We start from the raw sequence: 23,128 nt of genomic DNA, 5'->3' as shown, positions 1-23,128 counted from the left end.
TAAAAGGATAGTTCGACATTTTGGGAAATAACTGTGTTCACTTTCTTGCCCTAGCAAAGGGTGTTTATGTATCTCGAGTGACGGGAAGGTGAAGCGGGAGATGGTGGCAGTTAGGCGCACCGTCAGCAGTGTTGCAGGGTTAGTGTTGTGCTGGACTGTCATGGTGAAATGGGAGCTAAGCTGGCAGAACCAGTTGGTCTGCGTTCCATCCCTCACCTATGGTCACGTGTTGTGGGTAGTGAGTCAGGAGCTTGGACATCAGGAGGAAGCTCAGAGTAGAGCCCCTGCTCCTTCCTGTGGAAAGTAGCCAGCTGAGGTGATTCAGGCATCTGATCAGAAGGGCCTCTCGAGCACCTCCCTTTGGAGGTTTTCCAAGCACAACCAACTGGGAGGAGACCCCAGAGCAGACCAAGAACTCACTGGAGGATTATCCCATCCGGCCTGGGAATGTCTCGGAATCCCCTAGGAGGAACTGGAAAGTGTTGCTGGGGATGGGGAAGTCTAGAATACCCTGGTTAGTCACTCTTCCACCACGATACGACCCTGGCGACGCAGAAGAAAATGAATTGATGGACTTCTTGTTGAGCGTTATTGAGAAGATTGATACCTTTACTCATGTCTGTCTGGTAAATAAGGTTCACAGCCAGCAGCTAGTTAGCTTAGCTAAACATATACACTGGATACAGAGGGAAAGGGCTAGCATGCCTCTGTCCAAAGACTACTAAAATCTGCTAAGTAATTAAAAGATCCATCTTGTTTGTTATCTTGTTTCTTTAATGTGAACCAAATGGAAGTGTAAATGTTTCAGTTTTACAGAAGTTATTTGTGGACTTTTTGTTCTCAGGACACAGTAACGTCCTAGTTAGCCTGTACAAGCTGGGTTAACAGTTTTACCTTCTTTCCACCTCTGTTTCATATTTCACTACAGACGTGAGTGGCGTTAATCCACTTGTTTAAATCTCAGATAGAACGGGAATAAGTTTGTGCCCTAAAATGTTGAACTATTCCTTTAATGCACTAATGTACATCAAAGTAATTGTTTAAGTTCTGTTGAACTGCATCTTGTGCGTCAACTGCAGGTTATTTTTAAGGTAATGTCATAAAGAGTAATTTTCCCTGCCTGGATCACAGCCCCATGTTTCTACAAAACAGAACACAACGTAAAGCTCCTTAATAACACTTCTGTTTCCTCCCCGTCTGTCAAACACTGTGGCTCTCTGTGACTTGACCTGCATTCCTACATGTCCACCTCAACTGTGACTCTTTCAACCTCCCATGTAATGTACATGTGAATCCACATCCGTCGTCTTTTCCTCTCGTCTCATAGTCAAAGTCGGCCTCTTCCCCTGTATCCCCCCCTGACCAGGTCCAGCTCATCCATGACAATACCACCCCAACCAGCCCCGCAACCCCAGCCACCCCGCTGACCCCCGGAGAGGGGGCTCAGAGCCCCGGGGAGCAGGTCCAGATGACCTGGACTGAGAAGTGCGACGGCGAGCCAGCCAAGCCGCCTGGCGCTGCCACACCAGAGGGCATCAAAGACATCTTCAACATGAAGCCGTGAGTGCTCTGAAATGCTCATTGAACCTTGGCCTGTTGTAAAGGTGAATTACCTTCTTGTTCCCGACAAAAAGAGCCTCGAGTCTCCGGAGTCTTTTTTCTGTACAATGTAGCACCAAAAGAGGTCTGCCACAGTGCTGTTTAAGGATTATAAGGTTTTTGGATTTAGGTTCACAATGAATGAACATTTGTAGCTTAGTACTGATAATCATGTGTTTCTCTTCTTGCCATGCTGCAGTGAGTGGGAGAACCTGTAAGTATCGAAGTCCCTACGAACCTCCTTCAGTCCATTCACAACTCATACTGACCGATTCGGCCACATGAGCAGATGGAGATGAAATATTTGTGTGTGAATGAGCATCCGTCACCTCGAACCAGCTTAGAGTCACCAAATGCTTCACACCATGTTTTTAAAATAGTGCATATCTGCGCCTTCACCAGCATGAGGCATTTTGACCTCATCTCCTGCTGCTTTGTCTTCACTCAGGAACCAGTCCAACGTGCGGCGCATGCACACAGCGCTCCGGCTGAATGAAGTCATCATCAAAAAGTCCTCAGAGGCCAAGCTTGTCCTCCTCAACATGCCCGGGCCACCCAGGAACCGGACAGGTGACGAGAACTGTATCCTTCAACCAGACAGAAGTAGGTTCACTGAGAGATGAGGTTAGAGACAGTGCTGCAGTCCCTCCGAAACAGAAGTATGAAGTACGTGACGAGCTTCAGGAGCAGCTCCTAGATAGCTCCAACTCAGGGGGCTCCAACAAAATAATATGAGTTGATATACAGGCGGCGGTAGCTCAGTGGGTAGAGCTGGTGGACCAGTGATCGGAAGGCCACTGGTTCGAATCTCCGGCTCCCCTGGGGTGGGACTGAGCTACATGCCGAAGTATCCTTGAGCAAGATACTGAACCCCAGAATTGCTCCTGATGCGCAGTTGGCACCCTGTGGGGCAGCCACTGCAATCAGTAAGGGTCCTGCAATGAGCTGGCGACTCATTCAGGGTGCACCCTGGCCTACGCCCATGAGTAGAACTGGATTTGGCCCCAGTAAGCCCCGCAACCCCTCAGGGGGATAAAAAGCGGCAACATCCCGCAACCCTCGCGGAATAAGCGGAAGAGAAACGAACGAACGATATACGTTCAGTTGTCAGATGAGTTTTTGTTGGAGCGTTGAGCACCACAACCCGAGTGCCATCTAGTTCCATCACATACAGAAGGCAGATATCTCTCTGTAGATAACTCCAAGTTCACACCGAACTAATCAAGATGGATAAATAGGTAAAAAAAAATAAGATACAAAAAAAGTATTTTTGGTTTTGGGGTGAACTGTACCTTCGAGCCTCTAAGCCCCGCTCCACTCCAGGAATTAACTCTGACTTTGTTTTTGAAGTAATAGACGGTAAGTTAATTGACTTGGCTTCAGAAATAAAAATAGCTCTGTGATTTGTTATCAGAAAATATGAGCAAGATGGCATCAGAGCCAAAGAACTAATTAGGATTTATAAGCAGACGGTGTTATTGCAGGCAGACTACAGACCTTTTAAATAACATTTGCAGGTGTTTTTGTTTCATTCCTTTTAATTACTTGTGCCGTTCGTGTCCAATAGGTTTTTGGCAGTTACAGTCAATTGTATAAACCTAATTATGAAATATGTGTCTGAGACTGTCCACATTTTTGTAGCACTCTTTAAATCATCCCCTGCAAGTGGGCAGGGATTAAAGAGTTTATCTAGTTTTCACAGCAATTTAAAGCTGCAGTCATCGATATTTTTACAGCGTATCACAAGAGAACTGTATGTGTAAAATGAATTACTAGAAGACTGCAGTTGCTTTTTATCTTTTGCGAGTTGTCTTTTAGCTCGTTTATTTCTGGTTTTATGAACTGCAGATTTTGGTTTTGGTTGACGCTCGCTGCTTCCAGCAGCAGGCAGCTGTTTTCAAGCCAAAAAAGGCTGTGAAGAACTGACTGTACACCACCTGCTCAGTGCCAAACAGCTGACAGACAGCTACTGGAAGTACCAGATATTTTCCCAAGGAGAGCAAACAGAGCTCATAGGAGAGTGACTGTAGGACTTAGATTCATTGCCATTCTGTCGTAACATCAGACAACTTGTACTATTACTGCAGGAGAATAAAACAGCAGACCGAAAACAACGACAGACTGTCTCATCACAGAACCCCAGACAACTGTAAAACCCAGAATGTGTGCTGGAGTAAATAAAGCTGTTCCTCTTTATCTACTGCTGTTATCCAACTAACTAAATGTTATAGTTTATATAAGAGTGTCTGAAGGCAATAGTTTGAAATTTGGGGAAATCCTCTCATTTGCTTCCCCGCTAACCAGATGAGAAGAACAATACAACTCAAATGTGTCGGTTCAGTTTGAAGGTGCAGCCAGCAGCTGGTTAGCTTCGCTTAGCATAAAGACAGCCGGGCTCCATCCAAAGATTCTGAAGCTCAAGTGTTAACAAGCGTTGTGTTACGCCATACAAAAGCCAAAGTACAAACATATTTTATGTGAGGTTACACACCACTAGTCTGGCTCTGTCCAAAGATAAAAAGAAAATCTGGATGTTCGTATCTCTGAGTCTTCAACGATACTTCAGGAGCTGACGGCTTCTGGCAGGTAGCGTCCCGTAAAACCACAAGTTGGGATTTTTGTACTTGTATGGATTAAAAAAACAGACTATTAATTCTTAAGTAGTGAGCTTTTGAAGGATTTAGGTGCTTTTGGACAGATTGAGGCTAGCTGTCTTTATGCTCAGTTAAGCTAAGCTAACCGTCTCCTGGCTCTAGTTTCATATTTATTGTACAGATGTAAGATTTTTTTATACTTAACTCCCAGTAAGAAAGCGAATGAGTTGTGATATAAGACTCTTATCCACCATATTTCCAGCCCTCGTGGCTCCTAAATTATGGACACGACTCCTGGCGTGTCCTGCCACTAAACAAAAAAACTGTGATTTCCATGTTAACAGCACGCTAATCCTCTTTTTTTGAGTGAGTGAGTACGACGGATCATTCAATCATGATGAGGTTTGCAACTACCAACACTTTTATTATTGCTTAGCTCTCTTAGCCAACACTTCTTAAACCTCAAGCCGCAACTGTGTCAGAAGTATTACCCAGAATCCCTTCCCTTGTGACCTCCCCAGGAAACACGTGGACACAATATATGTTGTATTTGCTTCCCCTAGTTCCCTTAACTCTTCTCTTCCAGACATGGAGTTCCTCGAGGTCCTCACTGATGGTCTCAACCGGGTCCTCCTGGTCCGCGGAGGCGGCCGCGAGGTTATCACAATCTACTCCTGAAAAAGCAGTCCCCTCCCCAGTTACCACCTCCCACCCCCCTCCCTCAGCCCTGTTCCTGTGTCACCCGTACCCCCACCCCCTCATCAGCGCTGCTTCATCATCATGTCGTTTATTTCTGTAAGATAGTCCTCTCACACCCAACCAATAGCCCAGCTCAGCTTCAGCACCTCTCCCTCAGCTCCATCCCCAGCAGACCAATGAGCAGTGTCACACGCTCAGCTACCACGCCCTTCATGCTAGCCCAGCAAGCTACTATAACTATCGTAGGCTCTAGACTAATTTTAGATGCTGTCTAGATTTGTCCTCACAGCGACATTGTATTTCTTTGCTAGTCTGTAATCTACTGTAGTAACTCGCATTGAGTCGGAGTCACTCGGTGAGGTGGAGGAGGAGGAGGAGGTGGTGGTGGTGGGTGCGGGTTGTTAGCTGAGGTGTGAGCGCACATGCATGTGTGTGTCCGTCTTTGTCTAAATCTCTGCAGATTCTTTGTTTTTTGTTGTTTTCCTTATTTGTTTTGGGGCTTTTTTTTTTTTTTTTCCCAATACAAATGTGGCATAGCAGCGGCTTCTGCTCGGAAAAGAACGAGAGCCAGCTGACATGAGCTCAGTGTAGGATTTGTCTGTTTAGTTCCCCTCGTTGTGATCGGACACCTCCCACAGCGCTCCAGCCTGTCGTCTTTGACGTGATTTATCTTTCAAGGCAAAAGACACTGCTACCCACGGTCAGGAGCACCAGCTGGAAGGAGGAGAATAGAAGTCGTTGGGTATGAACTGTGAAATCTCACAAAGAAGACCGAAAAAAAGGCACGTGGATCCAAACCTGCAGTATTCTCTCGAACCTTAGCATGGCATCCTTATAACTCTCTGTGTTTTTACTCCATTCGTTCTGTTAGTGCCATCACGTTCCTCCTTTTCATTTCTTAGTGGCTGTTTATCCCTGTGGCCACTGTTAGTGCCAAAAAAAAAAAGAAGAATACAACAAGCCTAGCTTAGTCTGTAGAGATTGACACGTAATTAAACTGTGAATAGTGCGTTTCCTAGCAGAAGGCTGGTGTGACAGCAGAATGGGGAGACAGTACAAACCGCCGCCCCCCCCGAGGAGATTATCATTGCCAGCACCCCTCGACCCCTCGTGTGGATCACTGTAAATAATGTACAAGCTCTGACGCGTTGTTCAGTATGAGTGTAGTATTTTTGTGACATACTAAAAAGCTTCTAGTGGAGAGAAAACGTTCCCTTCGCTCAGAGGGGACAAGCTCGACAAAAAACGCTGTTTTTAAAAGTTTATTTATTTATTTATTTATTTATTGGATGGCATAGGCTCCTGTCACAATGGTAACTGTCATTGTAACCTCGACAAGCACTGCACCTGCACTGTCCGCCACTGTGCAACACGTGAAATTTTGATGAATTCATCAAGTTCATTAAATGAAGAAAAAAAAAAAATTACTAAATGTTATTTTTTCATCTAGAGAACAAATATGTATTTATGTTTATAGACAGAAGTTACACATATTGATGAAATAGTTTTATGTCATTTTGTCACTCGAAGATATATCATTGTTGTTGTTGTGTTTTTTTTTGCCTGATTTAGATACATTAAATGTGCCATATCAAAGTATTTTTCAAATGGAAACAGTGAACAAAAAAAAATTCTATTGCTTCAATCGGAGAGAACAAAGTGTGCTAAAAAACAAACAACCTGAGGTGTCTACGTGAAACTGACGCTGTCGTTGGAAAGTCACCCTGTAGATGATGAAGGAGTAAATGTTCAGGCCTCCGCGGGAAAAAAAAACCCCACCAGATTTAAAGTCATCATATCAGCGAGAGTTTGAACATCTATGGATTGATTGTTTATAGGGTCTCTTGTCTTAAAGTAAATAACAGAGAGGACAATGGCTTCTGTAGCTAGGAAACTCACTTTGTCCACAAGGCTGAACTCTATGCAGTAGACTCTCCGGTGAGATTTTATATCCTCTAGATTGGTTTGAAGATTTGAGCCACACACGTCCCTGACTGAATGACTTGTGAGCAAATCATATTTAGGTTTTAAACAAACAATAAAAAAAAGAAAAGAGGTGCATCTTGGAAAGGAATGTGCAATAGTTGAAATCCGGATTCATGTGATCATGTTATTTATTTTTTTACACATATATTTTGTATATGTAGATTTCGTAAGTCTTTAAACAAAACAAAAAAAAACCCCAGAATCATCTCACTCTGACCAAGGACAGCTGTCACTTTACTTTGATTTGGTTTCTCTTTTTTCTCGAAGAAACTGTTTTTGGTCATTTGCACTTGTAGTAGAAATATGAATATAAATAAATAACGTATATATATACAGTATATACAATATAGGGAAGCAAAACAAATTAGTTTCTAGAGCTATTTAAAAACAGTATTAAATGTTTCTTAGTGTTGCTTGAATGTCTGACCATATGTTGTGAATGCTGCTAGTAACAATAGATTTATTTGTACTGTAAATAGAACTAAAGCAACATTAATGATCAAGTGGAAAAGGGTATAGACATACATATCAATGGTGGTGGTTGTCAAACAAGACACGGCTGTACCTGTAAACATTGGACAGGGTTCTGCTTTCTGTTTTAATAATTATCTATACTGAATAACTTGATGCAATATTACGACTGAGGGCAAATCTGCCTCCCGTATATCCTCTTTTTAAAAGAAAGGCTCTCTCGATTAACACTATCTCTTAAACCCATTAGTAAAGTGAGCTAATTTTAAAAGTAACAGATTATTTGATTTATGTAGTTTACTTAAAGAAATCTCAAAAGGGAAATCACCAAAATATGTATAAATATGAATATTTCTGCCAAACGTTGCTGTTTGCGAATTTTTAACACACCTACCTTTGTCACCTGTGATACTTAAGAAACAGCCACTCCTAGTTTTCAAAGATTTTAGGGTGCCAAGTGAAGAAGATTTTTTCTTTGACACGCGCGTCACACTTAACTCTGACAACGGGGTTGTTTAAAAATCAGTTTTTGAAGAACATGGCTATTTTGGGATTGTCTCCACAACATTGCCTGCATCAACTGAGCCTTTAAAAAAAAAAATTTATTCAAAAGAGAAGATATCTGATGTTTATTGGAGAAGTTTATTGGAAATGAATTTATTTATTGAATTATAAATGTTTTATAATTGCTGTTTGCATGGTACTCTGTGGCAATATTTGTTTTAGTGGTTTCTATAGTGATGACTTACATGTTCAAGGTGCAGAGCGGGGGTTAAAAAAAGGTTGTCAAATGTTCTCGCTGGGTTACAGGTTTTGAGAACTTCCGGAGAGACACGGCTAGACCTTGAAAACAAGTCTTTTGCAAAAAATAAGAAAAAGTATGAGTTCACTATATTGTTACTTGTTATATTTCAATCTTGCTCAAGTAGTCTTATGTAACGTAATAGGAGATTTTTGAGTTTGCGAATGACTGGGCCTCAGAGATGGTCATTTTCACCTTTGTACATATATATCACTAAAGTCAGAGACACTGTAACCGACTAGTGTTGTCTTTTGTTGTACACTGTTCTATCACTGTGGACAAAGTCTTAGAGTTTTGTAAAGATTACGTGCAATATTGTTCTCACATTGTCCATTGCTCTTTTTTGTCACAGCTTTGTTATTTCGTTCTCTAAAACAAACCGGAGGTGTCAGCAGTCACTTATTTACATCGGAATGTCTGTCGTCAGGTCTTACGGACAATAAAGATTTACAGTGTTCATCCCAAATGTGGCTGAGACAGCGAAGCACTTTACACTGAGGGGGGGTCCTCTGTGACAGGATCAGTCTGCAGCAGTGGGAGGTCAAACAAGAGCCAGCCTGCTCTGCACAGACTCTATCCCACAGTGATCTCTGGTGGCACACGAGTGTATTACAGCCAGCTGTGAAGGTCTGACGCTTCAGACCGTAAAGAAAATATGATTAATTCCCGTCAGCTTGTGGCAGTTTTGAACTGCGCTAATCCAGAGACCTACCTGCTGACTTTGTTTACATCTAATCCTTCATTTAAGCATGCATCACACTCTTTCCTTTATCTTGCCAAACTTCTTAAAAAGAATAATAGTAACTGTTAAATTTATAGTGCTTGTCACTCAATCTGTGAGGTGAGCCTTCCCAGAATCCCTCCTCCACGCCCCCCGCACCACCCTACACCCTCACCCCCATCCGCCCGCCCCCCCCCCAAGAATCCCAGGCCTCCCCCATCCCAGCCACTGAATCCACCCCAGCTCTGTATTTTAAATGTGATTGCAGTATAATTCTGAAAAATGATCAAAGAATATAAAACTCGCGCTTCCAATCCTGGCGACCGGCTCTGCTTGGACCACACGACATAGTCGACTCAGAAACCAGCACGTCCCCTCTCCCCCCCAACTGATCCATGAGTTAGATCAGATGCTTCGCCTGCACAACTGTAGCATGAGACAAACTTGCCGGTGATCATTACCCAGTCTCCATCCTTAAATGGATATTAAGGGCTCTGAAACACATCTGTTACCGGGTTGAGGAGGCTGTCCTGTTAAGACACCAACAGAGAAAATACCAAACAAATCCCAGATTATGGCAGAGAGGGCACGGTCTGTAGCCGAGATCACGGTCGCACCCTTTGGTGTATTATCACAGAAGCGTAACGCAGACGTGCCTGATGTTGGAGGTAAAAGCAGCAGCTGCACTTACATTTTCACACAGTCGATCTCTGGGAGTCAGATGAGAATAAGTCAAGTGGCTATCCATGCAGTGCAAGCAGAGTCCCGTTCCAGTTATGTTGTGTAACTCAGTGCATGCATGCAATTACCCTGAACAAGGTGTATTGAAAATATATTGGGTGTTTGTGGTATAAAAGTATTTTTTTTTTTTGTTTATATCAGAAACTTTTCTTTCTAGTAGTATGATTTTTTTTTCTTTTTCCTTAGGACTGGCCAATCATTGTATCCAACATGAATATTATTATAGTACAAGATTCTATTTTTATGGTGGATTTGTTGACACGGTCCTCTCATTGTTTCAAATATTATCTGCAGATAAAGTGATTACCAAAGTATATTTCAGTTAACTACATAAATGATAGTGTGTAAATGTGTGCTCCAGTGAATTAGACACGGACAAGTAAATACTGTCATTGCATTTATGAATTAACAGGTAAAAAGAATATTGTTTTGATCGGTTAAATTTACTCTGGGAGCTTCAGAGTGTGACAAGGAACGCCTCCAAATACACCATTTGATGTCTGCCAAAAACATTTCAGTTAATAATAATAATTCAGTGACTAAGTATTTATATTACCAGTCACACGAATGTTTTTCCCATGTGTTAGCAGAAAGGCTGGAAACAGCTAACCTGGCTGAGATATACTAACATCTCTAAAGTACAATAGTTAATAGGTTATATTTGGTTTGTTAAATGTGCAAAAAGCAAAGTGTAAAAATGATAAAAGATCGTTCTACAGATTGGCATTAGGTTATATCTTGGTTTTTTTTAGACTCCATGAAGTTACTGGTCCCGACCAAGAAATAGTCTGGTTCAAAACCGCTCATGAAACGACGATTTATCATTTTTACACTTCGGTTTTTCTACGAGTTTTTGAAACGCTGTACATTTTGGGCTTCAGAGATGTGAAAAACAGATTTTGTGACTGTAAACAAAGTCAGGATAGGGACATCTAGGCTCATCTAACCTCGGGAATACAGTTAGAATTTAACTTTAATTTAACACTTTGATATTTAAAAGTGCAGTATTTTGTTGAATAAGCAGGTTCCTCGTCATTGTCCAGGTTTTTAATTCACTGGAGTTGTGGGAAACATTTTGTATGGATGCTTGACAAATGTAATGGATGTAGATATAGATGATATATACAGCATACACACAAAGACACACCTGTATCAAATTTCAGTGAAATGAAAATGTTTTCTTTTTCATTCAGAACCGTTCATTACTCTTCCTTGATACTGTTCCTGGTCTTATGGTAAAGCCGTAGTGTGTCCTTTCAGTTCTGTGGGAGTGTGTATGTGTGTACATGTGCACTTGTAACCGCTGGGGGCGGGGGTGGGAGGGGGCTACGTGTAAATAAATCAAATACAGTTAGTGTGGAGGTGTTTCTTTTGTGTCAGTGTAAGTTAAATATTCTAAAATAAAAAAACATGTATTATTCTCTATTGTGTTTCATGGTACATTAAAAAGAGGAAAAAGTAGTTTTATCTTACATTTCAAATGCTTATATCTCTATGGCTTCTGGCGATACCCGTTCCATTTTATAGATTTGTCAGCACAAAATGCAATAAACCAATACCATTTTATTACAGCAATTGTGTCTCGAGTTTTTAATCATGTCTTGCTTTAACAATGTTACAAATTAAAAAACTATAAAACAAAACCTATCATGTTTGGAAAAAGAAGGAATCCACAAAAAAACAAAATATACTTTACACACTTCATGCCGCACAGTGTATTTCATATTTAAGAAGACTGAATAATTATCTCCTTGCTTTATAACCATTGCAGACCTTTAGGGAGTCTGGATTTGTTGTCAAAATGAATGAATTGAACACAATACCAAGAACACAATAAAAACTTAAAAAGCTTTTACAAAACTTCCCTACAGTCTACCTATACAAGGCTGGAAAATTTTAAAACACACAACTGATGTGGTGCCAACTGACGCAGGGGGAAAGGTGGATGTCACGTTAAGAGAACTGATTAATTCACTACAAGCCTTCAGTAATGTCGGGGGTACATGGACATAGGTGGGACAGGGCCCATCCCAGGGGCCTGCCTGGGGGGTTGCTGCTGAGGGGCACCAGCGCCTGTCAGGTGGTTGAGAGACGGCCCACTCTGAATCAGGGTGTCCAGAGCTTTCTGCACACTCGGGTTGTCAAAGTTGATACCAGCAGAGCTGGGGGGTCTCGGACCACCTGCTGCAACTGGCATGCGGCCTGGTGGGGTGCCATAACCCTGGGATCCAGATGGAGGCAGGCCTGGCATTGCTTGGCGGGGTGGGTTTTGGGAAGGGGGCGGGCCAAGGGAGCCGTAGGCAGACTGCTGGGAGGTAGCAGGTCCTCCAGCGCCCACTGATCCCCCGCTGCCACTGTTGAACAGACTGAGGATTTTAGCCTGCAGCTCCTGCTGATGGTTGGGGTTGGCTGGGGCGCTTGAACCAGCCGATAGGCTGAGGTGGCTGGACTGCGGGGCCGTATGAGCAGGATGTGATTGAGGAGGCAGTCCGGCAGTTGAGGGCGGAATGTCGTGGTGAACTGCTGCAGCAGCTGGAACGTGGACTGGAGCTGTGGGGTGACAGGTTCAGTTAGAAAACTGCATTCAAAAGAAAACACAGAAAAGTCGAGCAATACTGCAACACAAATTCTAGCACAAAAGAACAAGCCTATATGCACAGTGAACACGTTTTTGATTGCTGCAATTGTTCCGCCTTGCCATACTGGCAGAGGGGGGGGGGGGGAAACGTACACAATTTCAATGAAAGATGACGGACAGAATCCAACCTTCTGTTTAAAATGCATTGGATTGAGCTGAAGTTAATGAGGCTTAGAATCTTTGTAGTGCAAATTCCCTCAATTTACATTACCATGAGAGCATTTCCTTGCTGAGCTACACTGGAGGTATAATGACACAATGAGGAAATTTAATTTAAAACTTTGGAAAACAACTGCCTGCTTCATCTAACTCAGACTGCTGAGACCTCTTTAACTTCAGATCAACTTTCGAATGTTTTTCTGTTTTATACCAAATGCCCTTTTTCTCCATTCAAAGCTTCCATTAAGGTTTTCAATCTGTTGTCATAATTAACAAAATCCTCAATTTCAGTTAAGTTATTAATCAAATTAAATGAATTTTATTTAAATCAACTTTCTTTGAAATTCAACTCATGTTGTCAACATATATACATGAACTTGCACTTTCTATTGCTGAACTTCAGGTGAGATGGTACAGCCCTATTGTTATGCATTAAAATGACAGCTGTTGATTTCTTCAGGGGCACATATGGTGTTATCACAGCCACAAAATACATTCAATGCAAATACAGGAATTTGGGCATTGTTCTGAAAAAATGTGAAGTTATGGACACTTTGTCCATTTACCTGCGAGCGGATCTGCGGCACTTTGTAGGAGCCTGGCTCTTTTATCCTTCAGGTACGCAGTGAGACCATCCAGTTCCTCTGGAGTTACAAACCTACCCGACAACCACAAAGGAAAAGATTATTTCAAATGTGGAGATGTTTTAAACAGTGCTTGAGAAACCAAAAAAAGGACTCCAAGTTTTGTAACATGCAAACTGTAATCAAGGTTTCACAGAAACTTGTATTACATTTGATATTTTCAACAGCTTTTATTTCTAAGTCTAAAAACAGTAAAGCAGATACCTGTTTTCTGACAGCAGTGTAATGGCTGTGAGCACAGAAATGGGGTGGCTCTCTCTGTCAGGCTCCCTGAGTAAAACATCGTCCGCCATCTTGGCTGCCTTTCTGGCAATCTCCTCACGTTCCTTTTCACGGTTTTCAACTTTGTAGGCATCATAGTTGTGGGCAACCAGCATCATGGCATCCTGCATTGGCATGTTTCGATGCTCTACAGCAATAAGGACACACAAAAATATACACTTTTGACATGCTGTTTCTCCTTACTTTTGAGGTGATCCAAAGTGACACCATCAACCAGGTGCACATTATCATCTCGTGTTACCTTGCGGTGTGCCGAACAAGATGTTGACAGTGCAGGACCGGTGGACCTGGTGCTGCTGGGTAATGATGATGGCGAAAGGAGTACGGGCTCGGCCTACATCCTCCAGTGCCTGGGTTAGTGAGACTTCTGTGTTGAGGAAGATCAGGTCCACCACCATGCCTAGATCACGGACTTTTCGCCCGACCGTCTCAGCATACTCCCTACAGTTGTTTTTGAAGCAAGTACGGGCAAGCAGACACACAAACAAACACACACACACACACACACACACACACACACACAGGAGCAATATGAAATGAAAACATCCAATATATTGGTCGAACATTTACAAAGACATCTCAGGTCCCAGATCTGTGTTGCTCGTAGACCAGAGAGTGGGCATACTTTTGTGCCTTGTTGACGACGATCACGGAGCAGTCAACAGGACGGTCGGTGTCATAGCGCCGCTGGAGTTCTTCATAGTACTGTCGATACAGTTCATTACGCCGACGCTCCTCTGGCCGAGCACGATCATCTACAGCTGGGAGGATAGAGTGGTTTGGAAATGTAATGACAGTATGCTTTACCGCATTTGAATACATGTTTGAGCCAAAAAGAGCTTGTTAACAAAGACTCACATAATTCAGCTCAAGTGCAGCTGCTGAGTTACAAATAACTTGTACTCCGTTAGAGGAACCTGGATGGAGTCCACTTACCTTCTGGCTCACGACGTCCATTCCAGGGATCTCTGTAAGGGTCCCTGTAGGGTGCATCCTTCCTCCGGTAATAGTCGTCAGCACCACTGCCACTGCGGTAGTATCGGTCATAGTCGTCTCTGCTGTATGGAAACATTTCAGGTTCAGAAAAATATGTAACCAATCGACTCTTCTGGACCCACAACTAATGGGCTGCGTGTCATTACTCACCTGTATGCTGGATCCCGTGGGTCACTTCTGAGGTCCTTGTCTCTACTTTCTGAGCTGCGGTACCGGTAATCAGGGTCTCGAGAGTGGCCACCTGGCCTCGACTCTCTGCCTGGGTCTCTGCCTAGGTCTCTACCCGGGTCTCTGCCTGGGTCTCTACCCAGGTCTCTGCCTGGGTCTCTACCCGGGTCTCTACCCGGGTCTCTGCCTGGGTCTCTGCCTGGGTCTCTGCCCAGGTCTCTACCAAGGTCTCTGCCCAGGTCTCTACCAGGGTCTCTCCCATCACGGCTGTCCCGAGGCTCACGACCATCGCGTCCATCACGGCTGTCCCGGGGCTCACGGCTATCACGTCCGTAAACGGGTGACCGTGACCGAGGTCGGGGCTCTTTGCTGTCCCCGTAACTGCTGTACGGGGCCCTGAGAGAGAACATGTCCATTAGTGCAAGGAAGGTTAGAGTTTAGGCTGCCTATGAAATGGCACAAAGGGTTGTAGAAACTTCTAAGACTGATGAAGAGAGGCCTACAGATGGTATTCTAAATTTAATACGCTGGTGACGTATATTTATTTTCACAACCGAAGCAGAACGACAGGAAACGCAATAGGACTAGCACAGATTCAATCCATGTGGTGATTCCAATAAGCGTCCTTTCAACAACGATCGTTTGAAAATGTCCAGTGATCCGCGTACGCAACAACATTGATTTGTCAACCATTTGAGGTTTACTGACCATAAAATCCAGCCGTACCTTGGCCGTGTAACCTCTTTGGGCACGGTGGGTAATTTTGCAACTTTAGCTCTATTTGCTTACGATGGTTTGCGTATTGTTCTCCAGTGTGCTGCATTCCAATGCAGCAAGTATGAGGTTGCTCACGTGCAAAACATTGCATGTTTTCTGAATTTTCTTGTACGAGTTAGTTTACAAAATGGAAATTATTCTCAGTTGCTTTGAAAATGCAACCATTTCCCCGTATGAAGCCGTCCCAAGAGATGTGATCTGCATCGAAGAAAACTTGCAACTTTCGAGACTACGATGGTGAAAATGTGACGTGGCTGATGGTATCCATGTATCATGTTGAGTGCTGTTAAAGTTGTGGATGCTCATTTTTGTGGCCATTCGAAGGCCATTTTATACCACAATTCTTTTTCAAAAAAAAGACAACAGGCTCCTGAGTTTGACAGATTTGCTTCAGTCTCTTTGAAGGTTTGTTTTTAAACTAGTCTTCCAACATTTCTGCTGCGCATCATTTGTGGTTTGTGATCTTCTGATCCAAATGTCACACCCCATAACAAAATTCCAACAAAATAAGCCTGTCAGTGATGTGAAGGATGTTTTGAAGTACATACTGAATCATCCGTTGTGGACAAGTGTTGGATCAAAGTGGCCAGCTGTGTGCTGGTTACAGTAACACCACACAGAAGTATCAAATCTTAGCCTTCGGTCCACACAAACCAACTGGCCAACTTTCGATAACATTGTATAGGAATGCTCCGATTGTTACAAAAGGTACCCCATGAAATGTTTGAGCGCTGTGGAGCACCATTTTTGCGAACGGACCTTTGTGAACCGAGCAGGACATTGTGTTGGCATCTTGTGCAGGTGAGCAGGCGACGTGATACAATCCTGCTGATGGTTCTACGTTATTTCACGGATTGCTAGTTGTTGTTGGTAATGTGAAGAAATGCAGCAGCTCCACAGATGTTTCAAGAAAGGAATCATCCAACATGGTTATCAGACCTCAAGCACACACACAATGTTTTGGTTAGAAAACGTTAATGTGAAAATTTAGTCCGAGGAACAACTCCCCTGAAGCCAGTTTTAATGCACCATCTCATTAGTTAAAGGGCCATGTTGGAGGACATGAACCTGCTTGATAAACACGCGGTAGAATGAACGTCACGCAAAGTGCTCGAACATTGTAAAGCCATAAGAAAGACTCTTTGAGACAAGACACTAAATTACATTCATATGGCTGTTGTCTTTATTTCAACAGATGTTTTAATTTCAGGTGAAGTATTGACTGTCCCACAAAACCAATGACTGGTACGACAGCTTCCATCAAGCAGATTTCACCACTGGTGGAAATGACAGGTGAGGAGTTACACGCTTTTGTTTTTGATTTTTACCGACACCTCAGAGGCGATGGTAGTTCTTCACACCCATTTCGCGTTACTTTACCTTCGTGGAGGGCTCTGCTGGGATTGCGGTTTAGCTTGCCGTCGCTCCACTGCCATATTTACATCTGAAAATAAATCAATCCAAACGTTGAACATAACAGTGACATGTAAATCAATTTATGCGTTCACGCAGAATGGAGTGGCCGCGTCAACACTTCCACGATCCAAATGAAACTGAGCACCATTATCCGAGCTTGAAATTCCAAACTGGACGAAATAAAATAAAAAAAACAAAAATTGCAGCAAATCGAGATGCCAAATCCGTCGAATTTAGTTTAAGGTGAACAAGAAATTAAGGAATCCCTCTTCCCTTCAAAACTGGCAAAAAATTAGCATAGTTTGAACATGTTAACTAGATTTTCATCCTGAAGTTTGGCCTTTAGAGACGAACTAAATCACAACAATCCCACTTTAGTGACATATTTGAATTCATGAAGAAAATACCAAGTGTGCAAATAAAACAAGAGATTTCAGAGATTCAGGCTTTGCCAGAATTTAATAATGCACTTGTTTATTTGCTTTGCAAGCCAATAATATAACATGTCGACAAAAAGAAAGGAGAAAGTAAAAAATCAGCAATGCTTATCCAATCTAAAATAGTTCTGGTACTTCATTTACTGGATGTATTAAAAAAAAAAAAGATCTCTTGCTTTCATTAACAACCTTTACCCACAGGAATCGATGAGTAAAGTGTTAATTCTTAATTGATTTTTCTATGCTTGATTAATTAAACCATTAAATTAACATAAAACACTATCTGCAGGATTAACACTTTAGCCATCATGCCCAATCACCCAACATTTTTCCCACAAAAAAAAAAGAGAAACATTTATCTTTAAATAAATTGGTTTTGTTGCTTGCAGTGCACAAACCTATCCTCTTTAGCCAAACAATCACACCTACTGCAGTTGAGGCTTACCTATTTTATAACCTTTATATATTCGACCCTTTTGGGCCGCCTTTGCAGCTTCGGCTTCCTCAATGCGTTCAAATTGTACAAATCCAAACCCACGAAACATGGAAACGCCTGGAAGAGGAGCATTTTAAAAAGGGGTATAAAGGATCATTATGTAGAACATTTACCCACTCTAAAAAGGCTATTAGTAACGACATCATTACAAATTTTACATGCTTGCAATTCATGAAAAAAAAAAATTTGATGATAAAAGTTAAATTATACTATACATCTAAATGCACTTTTAAATTACTTTTGAAATACTCCACTGGTTGTGACGTTCAGGGAGAGACTATTCTCATGAATTGAAATTGACAACTGATGGCTTATATTGCGTTTACTGACCGACTATCTTCCCGTATGGGCTGAATATTTCTTCCAAATCCTTCTTTTCCATGTCGGAGGTCGGCAAATTCCCCACAAATATCCTTCTCTCCAAGTCTCTCGGGTCACTGCTGCTGCAGGAGCGTGAATAACGCCCTGGTGATGAGCTGCGACTTCTTCGGTGAGACATGACTCGCTCCAAAGGTTTACCGCTTTCTTTCTTCGTGCGTCTCAAATGCTTGAAAAACGTTGGTTTGTTCGCGTATACGTGTCTTTAAATTGTCATCCACGGTCCTGAAACATGTCAGTGAGTTAAAGAAGAAATCAAATTCCTTGGCAGGAATCAAAAATTTTAGTAGAGCAAGTTGCAGATCAAAGTCACATCAAAGTTCAGACAATGGAAATGCTGTGGCAAATTAATTCTGAAAGGTATCATATGTAAATATTTTACATAGTGCCGGTTAAATCGCAAATTCTTCCAAAACCTGTGTTATTTTTTGAATGCGTCCTGCACCCTGCCTTTCTCTGGTGCTCACTTGCACTGCAGGACAATATTTAATTCAGTGTGCCTGATGTACAAAGTACATGGTACACTAATCTATACGTCATATTATCATTTAAGTCTACACTGGGGCTTCACGCATTTGAGGCCTGGCTTGAATTGTGACACACGGGACATCAATTTATGATTAACAAATAAAAGTCTGCCAAGCAAATTCAGTGATGTGGTGGACTTCTGGCAGTCTTCCTCCCTGAAGCAGGCATGAAAAGGCCTTGCCTAACTAACGTGGTAATGCAGACGAGGAACTATCCCGCAATAACTATCCAAAAAAACTTGGTGTGATAGTATCTTGTTTAATGTAGTTGTTCACTTGGTCGAGAGGTTTCAGCAGGCGGAAAATTGTGTTAACATCGAAATACTTCGTTAGAATAACCAAGTGCACAAATATCTCCTTGGGATTAATTTTCAGTAGCATCTGACAGAAGTTCTTGGAGTGAAAACTGAGAATGAAAACACATCTCACGGAACGCAGTATGATGCCGCAAACATTTCGCACAAAATCGCAACAGCAGTTGTTGGGAGAAAGTTGGGTATATAGCATAGATAACCACAAAAATACACACAACGTTTCCTCTGTGGTGTAATAAACTATTTTACTTTTAAAAAGGGATTTTTGGTTATAAACAGATAGAATACCATGTTGGATATTCAAAACGTTCCATGATTTAATTTAAGGGTCCCATCATGTGTTTGTATCGCTGTGCTCAAAGCAGATGATCATTTATTGAGTTATTTTTGGCGAGAATAATGTGCCCCGGTAGGTTTGTTGGAATTCACATAAATAGCTCTTCAGACAACGCATCGTTTTCATCAAATTGAAATGCAGCAAATGCTCAAATTGTCCTCTTCTCTTGAAATGGTAAAAAAAGTCCTGAGGAAATTCGCACTGATGAAATGAAATCATGGGCTGACATTGAATTGAAAAAAGCACAAATTGAGATGATTTCCTTTGTTCAAAGAAACTAACATAATTAAAGGTCTTCAGGAAAAGTTTATGTGAAACAAATGATTTCAGCAAAAAGACTCTAAAAGTTTTCAGTTCGAATGAACATATATTACCAACAGACAATCAATTATTGTTTTTAGGAATACTTTCATGATTAAATGTAATTTTTAGTATACTTTTTAACAGAGCAGCCTCTGACTTACCTTAAGTTGGACCCTGATGACCTGGGATTCTGTGTCCTCTTTCTTCAACACTCCCAAGCGTCTGAAAGTAAAAAATAACCACTTTATACAGTTAAACAAAAAAAAAAACCCTCACAAATGCCTCAAGATGTTGTTGGTAGCTCCCTGCACTCCACCTGAATAAGGTGGTATAGCTTGTAATCACAACACTCGGAAATCATTTAGCACATCCCCTCCCTTGTTTGAAAGTGTTGGAATTGATTTTCAGTTAAATGTCTAAAATAAGGTCTGTGTTTACTACAGGCGTATGATATTTACATGTTTTGTGTTGGGACATAAAATACATCAATAAATGTCTAAAATTTAATTACAGAGCATCAAGTGTCTGAAAAACGACGGTTGCTAACAAGTGCTTAATGAGACTAAAGACATTACCACGGACATTAAATCTGCAGTTACCGGAAATTCAATGGAAAATCTCATTAACCTTTTTCATCAGGAGGGAACTAGGGCGATGCTAATTTTCGGCTTAGCCTGCTAAAACACGTCATTGTTATACCACTTTATGACGTATTTTGGGTGAAATTTCTAATTATTTATCTCGTGTCGTATAACAAAACGCGTAAATATCTAAAACCAGTAGTAACCAGACCTTATTTCAGACATTTAACCGAAAAACAATTTTAAAAACCGCACAGACGTTGAGACGAAGGAGCCGGATGTATAAAAATGCTAACTAATTTCCGGGTTTTATGACCACAGAAGACTACACCACTATGGTTACAGGCTTCATAGCAACAAGTCGTTGCCGTGGTGATCTATGTCCAGATGAATTTGTTTGAAAGAGAAATACCATCTTATATCGTTTGCAGCGTAAATAACGTATAGAACTTATAGATTAGAAATGGAGCTCCTCTGAGGTATATTTGGTCTCACCACAAGCGCAAATGAAAAAAAAAAACAGGAATTTTGAGCAGCGTGTAGGATGGGATAATGAAAGCTAAAGTACACACTACTCCCTATATAAAGAGTTGTGTTGCCTTTAGTGTTGGATTTAAGTGCGTGAGCATCCCAATTAAATGTCTTTAACAATAAAAAAAATAATAATAAAAACTCCACAGGATTGAAAGACCAGCAATGTTGAATCCAAATATCTAACCTGCGCCGGCAGTTTTCGGCTGGCTGACAGATCAACACCGGTCGCGCTCAAATGGCGTAACGTGACAACACGATACCAATACCAGGCAATGGGAGCCGATATAATAATCCAAGTTACAGTAGCTCAAGATTACTGTCGTACTATGAACCGCCATAACTCTGTGTTTTAAGTGTGTCGCTAGCTATATCATGTGATCACGATGTAGGTAGGCCTGCACGTTAGCAAGCAAGATTAAAGAGCAGCTTGTCGGGTTCTCATTTATTTGGTTAGAAAATTCGCAATGTATTTATAATCACGTGTTTAACAAGACACACTGAAGCAAAGCGGCCATTTTGAGCAAACCTCCAAAAAACGTTTTAACAGCTGTTATGTTAGCAGCTAAAGCGTTAGCATTAGCGTTAGCTAGCAGCACCAGTTATAACGCGCCGGCTATTTTAGCTTCGCCGATACACAGCCAGCTATCTTACAGCGCACGACTTCACTATGCGTGTCGTTACAGTCAACACAAAAGAACAACTCTGAACTCACCTCCGACGTGAACCTTATCTCTGTTTGATGTCTCTCAAGGCCACGGACAGCTCGTGGCTACTTCGCCACCGTCTCACAAAGCTGCTTCTTCTTCTTTTGCTTCATTTGCGGCAGCTGGCGGCGACTTCCTCTTCTTCTTCTGCGGGCACAGTGAGTATGAATCACACATCACCCCCTGCCGTCTGGTTGTAAAATATAACATAATTCTGTTAAACAGGGTTTAGTAGCCTGTGTAGTATGATACCTACCACAATATTATCTAAAAATCTACTGCTCGTGTGAAACCATGTGGATTATTCATCCTGGCCCACATTACACAGTTCTGCAGTGATGGAATGTAAGTACTTTTATTTAAGTGCTGTACTCATGTTCAATTTTGAGCTACTTATACTTGACTTGAGTATTTCTCCTTTCTGGTACTTTATACTACGCCTCCACTACATGTCGGTGTCAAATGCACTTTTTACTGACTATGTTTACTTTATAACTTTAGTAACTAGTTACTTTGCAGATTGCATGCTGCATCCGAGCCAAGTTACTTATTTTATTTAAAATTTATTTTTCAACATCACATTTTAAGAACAACAACAACATACTGAAGTTATATTCCTATGGGTAACTTAAGCTTTTACCAACATAATATTATAAAGCGATATTATTTTTTACTCATGTATCACTTGAGTACTTTTGACAAAACTGCATTTCTGCTATATGTAAAATATACTATATACAAACATTCACAGTAATTCTCTTACATACATGCATGTATGTATCCACATTAAAATAAGATTCACTGGAATTTTGTAAAGCAAAAAATACATCTGTCATTACAATGTGCGTAAAGCAAACTTTGTCATCACATTCTCTCACGTTTATGTCTTTGTCTTATGAAATAGTACAGGATATTGTTGATGCTTCAGTCTCTGTTAGAGTACTATCCCCTCAATCAACTCAAAACAACATGTCAAACTTGTGCTGACTGGTATCGTAGACAGCTGGAAGAGAGACTGATACAGTCTGGTAGGGTTAGGTAGCTCTGTTGCATCACACATATAAAGGAAAACAAATACAGTATGTGTTTGTCCCACTGCAACAGCATCCTGCCCACTTCTTATGTTTAATTTTGGCTGTTTCCTCACAGAAATCTTAATGTCAGTGGCCTTAGTAACCTTGAACTCCACGTGGCCCACAGCTGCCTTCTCTGCCTTGTCTCAACAACCGAGTTACACTGAAGAATTTCCCACTATTCTGGATAACATTTTCTGCTCTAATTTGTTTTTTCTCCTGCCTATGTTTTGCAACAGCTTTGAGTAGCATTGTTTTTCTGTCATCTGGAGTCTGTGTTTTACCACAGGCTTTGCATCTTATGCCTCTGGTTATACAGACTTCTAATGTACCACTCTAGGCCTTCATATTTAGATTATTAATACAGAAAAACATATTATAGTGTATTATTTCAGGTTAAGATAATGGTACATAGAGTAGATAAAATCACCCCCACTGTCAACAGCTGCAACATTTAAGACTTGTACACATCAGTGCATCACTAATTATATTTCCTGCAAAGAGATTATAGAAATATTGAAAACACAAAAAATAAAGACTCTTATTATTCAGTACCGCCACAAGATGATGCTGGTGGTTATGTGTGTGAATATTGCTGTCTCCGCGCTGGGGTGATGCTGCGTTCAGGTTATTCCGGAGTTATCGTAATAACACATTCAGACATGTAAATATCGTTAATGTCACGTCCAAATCGAAATAAAGACCAGTAAAAACTACAATGTTTAAAATGTCCTGCACATCCACATCAACA

At 41.5% G+C, this 23,128-nt stretch overlaps 2 protein-coding genes across 10 annotated transcripts in view; one reads left to right on the top strand and one right to left on the bottom strand.

Moving 5' to 3' along the window:
- The window catches only part of slc12a5a (solute carrier family 12 member 5a), a 168,706-nt gene extending 157,522 nt beyond the window's left edge, over nucleotides 1–11,184 (top strand). For 2 of the 4 annotated variants that reach the window (XM_030419605.1, XM_030419609.1), the window contains exons 23-26: nucleotides 1,328–1,560; nucleotides 1,799–1,813; nucleotides 2,048–2,181; nucleotides 4,780–11,184. In XM_030419605.1, coding sequence (XP_030275465.1) covers nucleotides 1,328–1,560; nucleotides 1,799–1,813; nucleotides 2,048–2,181; nucleotides 4,780–4,871 — 474 coding nt within the window. In that variant the 3' untranslated portion in view covers nucleotides 4,872–11,184. The remainder of the gene's footprint in view (nucleotides 1–1,327; nucleotides 1,561–1,798; nucleotides 1,814–2,047; nucleotides 2,182–4,779) is intronic. The other 2 variants (XM_030419608.1, XM_030419606.1) reach the window with 2 other exon arrangements.
- A 4-nt stretch (nucleotides 11,185–11,188) lies between these two features.
- On the bottom strand, nucleotides 11,189–21,466 carry ncoa5 (nuclear receptor coactivator 5). 6 transcript variants are annotated; one of them, XM_030419610.1, is made up of 12 exons: nucleotides 21,313–21,466; nucleotides 19,647–19,707; nucleotides 17,957–18,229; nucleotides 17,576–17,683; nucleotides 16,658–16,721; nucleotides 14,483–14,896; nucleotides 14,273–14,394; nucleotides 13,962–14,097; nucleotides 13,578–13,795; nucleotides 13,259–13,463; nucleotides 12,977–13,068; nucleotides 11,189–12,163 (listed from the first exon to the last, which is right to left on the bottom strand). In XM_030419610.1, the coding sequence occupies exons 3-12, from the start codon at nucleotides 18,123–18,125 to the stop codon at nucleotides 11,598–11,600; spliced, it is 2,094 nt and encodes a 697-aa protein (XP_030275470.1). In that variant the 5' UTR covers nucleotides 18,126–18,229; nucleotides 19,647–19,707; nucleotides 21,313–21,466; the 3' UTR covers nucleotides 11,189–11,597. The 6 variants fall into 6 exon arrangements, with proteins under 6 accessions (XP_030275470.1, XP_030275472.1, XP_030275473.1 ...); XM_030419612.1 differs by having other exon boundaries at nucleotides 13,578–13,780; XM_030419613.1 differs by having other exon boundaries at nucleotides 13,578–13,777.
- Nucleotides 21,467–23,128: the final 1,662 nt, after the last annotated feature.

Source organism: Sparus aurata, chromosome 6 (genome assembly GCF_900880675.1).
Source record: "Sparus aurata chromosome 6, fSpaAur1.1, whole genome shotgun sequence".
Classification (NCBI taxonomy): domain Eukaryota; kingdom Metazoa; phylum Chordata; class Actinopteri; order Spariformes; family Sparidae; genus Sparus; species Sparus aurata.
Note: the sequence above shows the minus strand (reverse complement) of the source record. Positions and strands in the feature narration are given on the sequence as shown.